Source organism: Puccinia triticina, chromosome 10A (genome assembly GCF_026914185.1).
Source record: "Puccinia triticina chromosome 10A, complete sequence".
Taxonomy (NCBI): domain Eukaryota; kingdom Fungi; phylum Basidiomycota; class Pucciniomycetes; order Pucciniales; family Pucciniaceae; genus Puccinia; species Puccinia triticina.
The window spans coordinates 6,166,113-6,176,958 of record NC_070567.1 but is presented as its reverse complement, the minus strand read 5'-3'; the positions used below and the strand labels follow the sequence as shown (position 1 = coordinate 6,176,958).

At 42.2% G+C, this 10,846-nt stretch overlaps 1 protein-coding gene across 1 annotated transcript; it reads right to left on the bottom strand.

Annotated features, from left to right (window-relative positions):
* Positions 1-2,821: 2,821 nt before the first annotated feature.
* On the bottom strand, positions 2,822-3,847 carry PtA15_10A639 (uncharacterized protein; the record flags this gene model as incomplete). Its single annotated transcript, XM_053160835.1, has 4 exons — positions 2,822-3,040; positions 3,148-3,381; positions 3,467-3,609; positions 3,688-3,847. The coding sequence occupies 4 exons, from the start codon at positions 3,845-3,847 to the stop codon at positions 2,822-2,824; spliced, it is 756 nt and encodes a 251-aa protein (XP_053024770.1).
* Positions 3,848-10,846: the final 6,999 nt, after the last annotated feature.

Genomic DNA, 10,846 nt, shown 5'->3' with positions numbered 1-10,846 from the left:
AGCCATTCGATCTTCTCTGTGTTCTTTCATCTGACACTCTTATCTCTGGTCTATCGCAAAAACAAATAACAGCAACACCCCCACTTGGGAACAATATTGTTTGATCCATATGCATTCCTCGGGATTTTTAAGGACTCTACATAAAAACTTGGGAACTACATATATACTTATCTATTATTGTATAGATATGCGTCCAGAAGACTCTTCTCTTCTTCTCTCTCTCATACTGCTATTTCAATCAGTTCTAGATCGTTTTCATTTCATATTTGTTTTGCATATCTATCTATCTTTATTCATGTATCACCCCTCCTGCTGTTCTTCCCCTCCAGTTTTCTCATTGATTACCAATTACTTTTTTCATCAATTATCTAAAAAGGCAATACATGGAGTATGTAGTGTGCTTTGTTCTTTTGGAATTTTATCATCATCCAGTTTGTTTTTGTTCTTTACACTGTATCTCTTTCCCTCACCGCACTTCTTTTGTCATCTTTGATTTTCTTTATATAATTTGATGATCCAATACTTCAATCAACATATCCTCCAGCTATTTCCTTCTTCCATTGTACTTTTACTTCTTTCTTTGAAAAGAAAAAAACATTCTGACACGTTATACATTGAATAACTAGTATTTGATGTGAAATTTTGTATACCCTCACATTTTTTATTTGTATACATCTCTTGATTTATGGTATTCAAAATTGCATAAGATTTTTTTACATGAAATCATAAACTGCAATTCTGCCTGGGAGATGTCACTTTCACGCTGACATATCCCAGCCAAAATTGGCTTTATGATTTTATGTAAACAGTGACACATGCAATTTTGAATACCATAATTGAACAACACATCCCCATTCAATTTGCAGCACCAAAGTCCTGATGAATGAGCCATACAGACTTGCAAGTGCCCATTGGGCAAATAAAGTTATCTGTTTCTTAGTGGAAGTCCTGAATGATGTGATGTAGACCTGGTCTGGCCTGTATTGCCTTGGAATTTGCAGCTCTGTCTGGACCAGGCACAATCAGTTGTTTGGGGCTGTTCACAATAAGAACCATGATTGGTGGACTTCCTGGCAATTTAGAAAGCAGGCCGTTTTCTATTTCTTAGAATAGAAACTTATTTCACTCCCCTTTGAAAATAGAAAATAGAAATGGAAAAGCTGGTATCAACACTGGGTTGATATGGTTTGATACCATATTGGGCCAAATTCTGTATTGAATTGATCCCTGTTACCTAATTGGACTGTTACCGTTAGCAGTAACGAGTTTTTTTGCGCGCTGCGTGTATCAACATTATCTGCGTTACCATACCGTTACCGTTATGGTAACGCATATAACGTGGTAACGACAGTATTAGAGCAAAAAAAAGGGTAAAAGAGCCGAAAAAAACTCAATACCGCGGCAATATTGACTTCATATCAGCGGCAATATCGTAACGGCTTGCAAAAAAAAACAAAATTCAAACTGAATATTGGTAACACGCTGCTGTTACTGGTAACGGTAACAATAACACACCAAAAATTGATATGATGTCAACATGTTACCGTTACTGGTATCTTATTGACCCAGTGTTGCTGGTATTCTAAACCAAAGGGATTCCTCCATTCTTGTGTTCAGTTTTTGCAAGCCCAGCTGCTCATACCCAAGTCACTTCCAGCTAAGTGACACCAGGGGTTTGGTATGTGCTTGATTAGCAGCAGCTTGGATGGGTCCTGGGCCAATCACATTGTTAAGTTTTTTGTACTGTCTCTGTTTTCTTTTCTCTTCTGCTACATAAATATCTATCAGGTTTCACACACATTTCATGTTGTAACATAGCTTACCTGAGACAGCAGACATTGAAGGACTCCTTTCCTCATCCTTCCACAACCACTGCCACTTGCCCCTGCCTGCTTCATCCCTTGTCTAGCTCATCACATCTTCAATGTAGAGATAGCAGCAGTAACCATACGCTCTGTCATCAAAAAAAAGTACAAGGTAATAAAAAAAAACTGAGTGATTTACCTTCTTCACCTGAAAGTCTGAAACCAATGGTGGGCTGTTGCAATGTGCTAATGCATTTGGGCCCAAGTCTGTAACAAATCAGCAGCCATTTGCAATAATAAATTGTTATTTTCATAAAAAAAAAAAACAGTTGAATTTTTAATAGTTTAAAGTTGGCTGCATCCTCAAAAAACAGCCTGTGATGGTAGTTATCACAGGTATTTTTAAGCCCTTGGGGACATTGTTGACTTTTCTTCTGCAGCTTGATAAACTTAACTTCCTGTGTTGTATTTTTTTTGATACTTTACAATATGTTCCAGTTATGGTTAACTTTAACAGCCATTGCTGAAACCCAAAATTGCAAATGCGCCAAGGACCCAGGGAGTGTGCTCTTATTTAACACTAGTTGGTGGCTGGGCAGCATATTCTTTTGGATGTGATAACTGGTTGATTGGAGAAGATAATAAAGATGACACCCCTATCCTCATGACTTTGTTCAATGTTTAATGCAGTATTGGTACCACATTGATGAGAGGAATATCCAAAGACAGTTTGAGATGCTTATAGCAAGTTAAGATCTGGGATATAAACAGTCACACTCATACTCTGATCAGTCTCAAAACAAAAAATATCCTCTGATTCACTGTTCTTTTTAGTTGGTGAATGCCATATACTGCCAACTGGCAACAATGAGCCACTATACTGTTATACCAATCATCACACCAAGGGGTGTGACCATGTGCCTAGAGGGTACTCACTAGTTTGCCCAGGTATCAAGAAGTATATCACCATATCACTCTAACTATGGGTTATCACAAGGGAAAGGTGGTCACATTTCTTAAACCATCCAGCCATCAAATGTAATGGCAGGAACTAGTTCCAAGCAATTGAGAGCTTGATACAACTTTGATGAATGGATCTCAGTCTGCAAAACTTTCCATTGGACAATGAAGCAGTCCACGAAGGGTAACAAGAGTATACCCGTGAGACTCAGTCTTTTGACTCTTGCCAAGGATTCAACGTAGATCAATCGTGGTTCGGGCTTTCCTGTTATTAACTGTGGATGAATGCAATTAGTTATTATCAGTTGAAAAACACTGGGTAGTTTTCTAGAGTCCTGGGAGGTGCTTCTCATCCAGGAAATTCAAAAGGAGAACTACCTACCCTGACCAGGAAGGCGGACAAGGCGATGGGTACTGCTGAGCCTGGCCCATTCAGTAGTATTGCACCCGAACCGACTTGCCCATCTTTGTCATCTTGTGATGTCTCTGGAAACACGAAGTTTGGTTTAATCGCAATGAACCACACGCAAACCAGTAAAGAGTTGATCGTTGTAGATATGCTTGTGAGAAATGATTGGTTGACTCTCCTGGCCCGCGGAATCTCAAGAAATGTATACTGATCGGAGGAAAAACCTCTCAATAAGCCCATCTCATTTTGGTGGATGAGGGTGAATGAGTTTTTGATTATGGAAAAGACGAACTTGGCCTGCTTGCTTGCTCCGTTCAAGTTCAACAGCCTTTGATCTACTTAATGAATCGGCCGACGAGATGATATAGGTCCTCGGAGTATATCGATCGAATGGAAGGTCTGATAGTAACCGAATCATTTCCCCGGTATGGCCACCTATATTCTTCGAATAAGGTTGGATCATTAGGTTAGTATGGTTGATCTATGAAAGATTGAGATGCATTTGTGACTGACCACTCCCTAGGAGGACGGTGAGTTTACATGTTCGCAATCGGCCAGCGGCAGCGGAAGGGGATTGGCGTTGGTGAGTGGATCGAATGATATAGGCGAGCCGCAGAATAAAGGCAAGCAAGACTACGAAGAGTAGGCCAATGAACTGTCCGATTGCACCCATTACGTATCTACATCGTCATCCTCGTAGTGTGTCAGAGTGTCCAGCCGATTTGTTTGGGATCTGCCGAAGAGGCACGAAGCTGCGCGAAGTGTGTCCGAAGTGGTACTGCCGGCGCCACGGGGGGCGTACCAGGCGTGCGCCCGCGCTCCCGCCCCCTGTGTGCACATCCAACCCCGAGCTTAACAAAGCCTCCCAGTGAGGCAGCCCCGCAGGGTCCGAGCTCAACAAAGCCTCTCTGGAGGAGAGCCCCGCAGGGTCTCTGTCTCACAGAGAGGCTTGCCCCCAAGCGTCGAGCTTTGGCGTGAGTCCTGACGCGCCTAAGGCTCGGCAAACCCCCATTTTTTACTAGATCCTTTATTACACAACCCCAGCTGCTCGGATTGGGTCATGAGTGACATGGCCTTGGAGCCCAGCTTCTTCCGCAGGCATTCACCCACTCTTACTCCAACAAATCCCCCATGGGGCTCCTGGACACCCTTGCAAAAGCACCGATGAGCTCTCTTCAAAGGATGTGGGTTTTCTTTTTTTTACTTGTGTACAGGAACAATTTCCATAAACATCCCTGTACTCTTCCAGGAGAATTGAAAACAGCAGTGTGCTAGATACAGCTCTGGTACAACATTGTCCTGCAGTTTGATACTTATGTAATTTGGTGTGGTGTATACAGCTTTCATGGATTTACCACACATGTACGTGTGTATGATCAATCCTTGAATCCTGAAGTCATGAAGTTACATGCCTTCTTGGTTCAAGGCCATTGAAGAAAAATGGTGGCCTATGTAGTCTTGAAGGCAAGATGCAGGCCTTCAATTTAGCTCCTGGGTGGCCAATTTGGTCCACAGGATGATTGAGTAACATGGGGTCAAATTTTGACACCAGCCAAAATCAAAAATGGGGTCCTCAGGACTCACACCAAAATTTGCCGCTTAGTCCCAAGTCCCTCAGGCAGAAGAGGGACTGACTAAGTTCGCGCAGGGTCTCTGTCTCACAGAGAGGCTTACCTGCAAAAACCTGTATCTGGCCTGAGAGCCCCAGGAATATCAGCCTGTATCAGGCTTTTTTCACTTTTTCCTTTTTTGTAAATCAACCATCAGCCCGCTGAGGCTGCCCCTCTGGACTTAAGAAGTGCTCAGGAGTGCACTTCTTCTGATGCAATTTAGGCCTTGTAGCTGGCCATATAAGGCCTGATCCTTGCATTTGAAGTTTTCAAACACCAAGAAAAGCGGACCATATTGAGAGAGAATTCTTTTGTAAATACATGTGGCTTTGTATCAAAAGCTGTTTCAATCTATTGAAAGGCATTCAAATACTGCATTCCTGCTTACATCATCAGGAATGTGTCTCAAAAAGAGGCCTTTTTCAAACTGCTCTCCAGGCCATGAACCAAGTGCTATCAGCCTGTGACTGCCGCCAAATTAAAGAGGAGAAGCAGGCCTTTCTTTGGTATCCAGGGTGGGAATCAGTTCTTTTGGGAAGTGGTGTTTTTGGGGGCACCAAGTTGGCCACCTGCAAAAACTTTGAGCTGTAGGCAAGCTCTCACGCCAGGAATCAGGGATTCCATGCAAGTCCCTCCCTGACAGAAAGTCGTACTTTGTGCGAGGCCCTTTGTGACGCGCCCCCCGGCTGGCGAGGGACTTTTGCTAAGTTAAATCCAACCCAAGCCTCTCCAAAGCGTCTCCAAAGGAGGGGCTTCATGTCAAGTTGGAGATGTTGCCTGTGTAGAAGGTCAGGATTTTTGTGATATTTTGTTGTTGTTTTTACTTCAACGTCATGTAGCACCTACACTTCAGCATCTGAAAGACAAATCAACTTTTGGAGTCTACCTTCTTGCCTCTGATTTTTTAAAAATCTATGCCAATATACACTGCAAGAAACACTTGCTCAACTGACGGCAGTTGACATGCAAGATGCTCCTGTGTATTTGTGGTTGTAGTGTTGGCCAAGGATTTAACAGTTTTTGTTGCACAGTCACTGTGCATTGAGGCTTTGTAACAGCAACCTTTGACCAAGGCTTGTGACAAGCAGTGGGTAGTTACATTACGTTGCGGTATCCGCGCTATTTGCGTAATGTAACTGCCTGCGTTATCCACCGCACCCCGTTACGTTACAAGGAACGGGCCGTTTGAGTGGCATATGGATAGCGTAACGGGTCTTTTTCCGACGCCGTTATGCTACGTTATTGCTTGGATAACGCAAAAACAAGCCCTCAAGGGCCGTTTTGGCGCTGAAATCAGCTTGTTATCTGGCGCGCCGCGGGACTGGATAACGTAACAAACAGAAAAAAATGGTCCAAGCAGTGGCGCAATAACGTAGCGCACCACCTTTACAAGTAACTGTAACAATAATGGCTTAAAAACTGTTATGTTACCGTTGCGTTACTGTTATCGTTAATGTAACTACCCAACGTAATAAGTCTTAGTCTGGCAGTGGCAAGTTGTATGACACCACAAGCTTCTTCAGAGCTCAGAGCTCTGAAGAAGCTTGTGGTGTCCATGTCAACTGGTGTCAGTTGCTTGATTTTTTCTTGCAGTGACAGTGACTTTATAGTTCTAAATGTGTTTCAAGAAAGCCATTTTTCATTTTCTAAGGGACTCTGACTAGGGGTGTGATAGTGGTCTACCTCCACAAACAGCTGTATTTCCTATCATAGATGAGTGGCATATGGCCAAATTTGAAAAATCAAGGAGGACTGGAATCATGTGTTTCTTTAAAATTTTATCCTTGATGCAATAGCTAACTACAAGTTTGGCATGGAGCAGGTGGTAAAGTTTAACTGGAAGAAATGCAGGTGGTCACAGCTGGTTTAAGATGGGTGAGAAGCAGTCGGGAGAGCTGGCTTGTTGATCTACATGTCACCATTGTGCCATTAGTAGCCGCATTCTTGCTGTGGTGTTTTAGGGAGTAAGATTTTCTTACTTGGACGGGTGTTAAACTCACTTGGGCCTTTAGCTAAGATGGTCCAATAGAGATGCGCCTGCTTTGTTTTCTGATGAAAATTTAAGAGGATCAGCATCTCCTTTGCTTGGCCATTGAGTCTAGCTAGGGACCCATCTACTCATTTTTATCATTTCCTTTGTGGTTGGGTGTGTTTGTAGTTTGGCTCTTTTTCTTGAGTGCTGATGCTGCAAGTAAAATGGTTGGGAATTTAGCCACAACTGATTAGTTATCTGGATGATGCGCAATCACTCACCTAAGGTGTTGATTGTGATCCTGTCCAGTAAAATTGATTGATGGAGTCTGTCCGCTTTTTTGATCTTGCTGGTCTTGGTAGATGTACCTGCTATCATCAAAGTTGGTGAAGTCAGTTTTCAATCTCCGCGAGCAGCTTGGACTGCAGAAAGAGGGTTGCTTTGCTTGCCTGCTTCTGCACCTTTTGTGTTTTACAGTGCTTTCCTAGGATTGTGCCGTTTGCCAAGGTCTGTATTCTTACAAAATTAATAAGTGGTTTTAAGCAGATTAGTTGAGGACTGCCCTTTGGTTTAGAATATCAGATAAATGCTATTTTCTATTTCTATATTCAATTTTAAAGGGGAGCAAAGGTGGTTTCTGTGAGATTACAGGACAAGGTGACCAGCATCAATCTCATAAATTGAGAAGGATACAGGGATCAATAGTGCAAAAAGTTCAATACATGTATCTGTATTCCCCCCTAATCACATCTTATCACTGCAAAAGGGGTTGCAACCCCCCGCGGTAAGGTCAACCGGGGGCAGCTGGTATATTGGTCTATGGGTCTGGGAGACCAATCTTATATTGGCAGGGCCCACCAATACATTACAACAAAGGGAAAATGTATTGGCAGGCCCTGCTGTAGTGGAAGAAAGTGGTACCATCACAAAAGTGTCCAGACCACCCCTCTGCAAGATTATCCCGGAGAAAGTTGGGTGATTTGGAGACCTCCGCTCCTCAGCTCTGCCAATGTTGTTGGGCTCCAAGCAGGGTGAATAAAGTAAATCACATAAAATGATAAAGCTCCGCAAACGTAAACCGTAAGATAAAGCTCTGCCACATAAAGAAGATAAATCCACCACAAAAATCTGTAAAAAAACACAATAAAACAGCCTTAAAGCAAGGAAAAGACTTGCGCAAAGCACAAACGTAACATAGATAAAGCAATTCTGCAAAGTAAACTCCGCTCTGCAACGTAGGCAAAGGAAAAGAAGCACAACAGTCCGCAAAGTAAAAGAAGCACAACAGTCTGCAAAGTAAAGTAAAAAACCACCAAGGAGGGTCTGTGGGGAGCATGAGGCAGAATCCTCCCTCCCCCACTGTGGTTTTATGGAGAAAGGAAAGAGAACCAAAAGATATCCTCTGCCCGCCTCCCACGCACACCATTGGCCAAATTCTTTCACACACGTACACCCATCATCCGCCAAGCACTATACACATACACGCACCTCATCCGCCAAGCTCCACTCTCATGCTAACTCCTGTTGTCTCCGCCACTTGCCTTTGCCTGCCGTTGAACCCCTCTGCCTAGCTTCCACACCCCTGTCTAGCCTAAGATGTCAGGATCCCACACGCCGCATCCGCCCCAGCTATACCCACTGACATATCCCGCTTTACATATCCCGCTTTGGCTGCCATGTCTTCCCCCAATCACCCCCTCCACTAGCCAGTCCACGCTGGCCTGCTCAGTTCAAGTCAAGTTACGCCGTTGAGCTCCGCGCACTGCCACCTTGCTGACTTCAGTTGTACACTCTGCTTGTCCTCTGCACTCCACACTGATTTCTCCATGTACAATTTGACATGTGCCAGAATTGATCACCACACCACCAATATAATATTGATCTGGGAGACCAATCTTACATTGGTCACCCCCCCCCAGAAGTGTATTGCATTGCATGTACATTGTATTTGTATTAGGACAGCTCATGCAGACAACTTTAAGTCCATTTTTATCACAATAAATTTTCATCAAACTTTCAAAATTCTGCAGATTTAGTGTTTCCAGAAGAATCTGAAAAGATTGCAATAATTGTGAAATTTTAATTAAAAATGTGATAAAAATGGCCTCAAAGTCCCCATTGTGGGCCCCTATTTTATTGCTCACAAATACAATTCACGGGATCTTTTTCATTTTGTATTTTCCCCCCCCACCATATGCCACACCATTTGTAGTGGCTTGGTCAATACATTTTATTTAGACTATATTGTATTGTATTGAGGAGGCAATACAATACAACTACACTGAGTCACTTTGCATTCACAGAGAAATAAAATACAACAAATATGCACATACAACACATGTATTGGATTTTTGCACCATTGCTGAGATCCCAATCAGACACAGAAAAATGCAAGTGAAGTGAACCCTTTCCAGAGTCCAAGCTGCAAAGCAAGGAGGAAAACCCTAATAACATCTGGATGATGAGTGCAGATACAACCCCTGCAATCTGAAAGCTTAGATCTGAGTTTTATCCCAATTCTCAGTCATTCAGAGACAAAATATCAGACAAACCAAAGCTGATCAGTTTATATTATTTCTTCAAGATGAAAAGATGTAAGAGCTAATGCTCAATCAAATTTTCTTAGACAAATTTGACAGGGAAGAGACAGTCTGAACCAATTCCTATCAATGAGCAGGAGAAACCATTTGTAAGTGATTGAGTTCTTAAATGAGGCAAAATAAACAACAGGCCAAAGGAAAAGCATAAACATCTTTGCAGATAACATTGAATGTCTCTTAAGCTGTTTTGCCAAAGCAAAGCAAGTTAGATCATAGGATCCTGAGGCCTATCCGAGTCATTACCAATGTGTCCCTCAACCTGAAGCAAAAGTTTAAATAGCTAATGCTACTTGCTTACAAATAGATCAAACTCTTGATCAGGAGGAATTCTCCTAGTTTCTTTTATTTTTATCTCTTTCTCAGTAGAAATTGGCATATTTTCTGCTCTTAGGTAAATCAACCCTTTACTTCTTTGTTATCCTTTACCTTAAAACAAGTTGTGTAGAGTCTTAAATCTTAAGAAACAGAAAATATAAAATAGCCTGCTGTCTAAACTTGCAGGGAGTCCTAGGACCCTGGAAAGCATGGTCAGAGGTTAGTAACCAAAATCAGTTTAAGACCATGGAATAATACATTTTTGAAAGATTGGCTTTTTCTTTTCTTGCCAAATTTTGCAGCTTGTTGAGGAGAAAATGGCAGTATATTATTTTCCCTTCAAGCATATAGGGGCACATCTTTTCAGAATAATTCTATCATGTTGGGTTGTGAGGCAAAGTGGCTTAACACATTTATGTATTTTGGTTACTAAGCTCTGGCCGCACTTTCCAGGTTCCTGAAGTCCTCCAATGGCAGCTTTTTTGAGCTTTTTTGAAATTTCAATGCAGAACATGTATGAAATTCTGAAGATTCCAATTCTGTCATTGGCTCCCCAAATTTTGGTGATCTTGATGGTCACCGAGCAGCTTTTGTGATCATGCAAGAAAATTGACATTGAGTGCAGTCCCTCTGTGGCAGGAAGGGTGGTGGGACCCACATAGGAAGTCCCTCCCTCTGGTTAGCGCAATGCAAAAATTGTTCTACCACTCCAGGGATAAGAGGGATATACTTAGCTCAGTTAGTGGAGGACTTCCCGTCACTTTTGAACAGATCTGGAATTTTAGATTTTGCAGGGAAATCTGAAATCTTGCCGGTCAGATCTGACTTTCCAGATCAACAGGAAGTCCTCCATAGATAGCTGTCATCAAACCAAATTAATTGTACATGGCAGCTAGTAAAGCTCAGCTTTGTTGGGGTTGCTGATCAGGTAAGATTAGCGTCCCTAAATTTAGCGTTACATGATCACATACCCACTTACTGTTGCCAAGGTCACAACATATCAAATGATTTCATCAAGATTCAACAGCTCATCCAAATAAATACAACCAACTTCAAATAAGGAGAAAAAAGGACACATAATTCACAACAAATTCGAAGCTTGACAGGAAATCAGGTGATGAAGAATGTAAATGAAACAGTAGTTTGACTTTGTGAATGAAAAGGAAGAGTGGGAA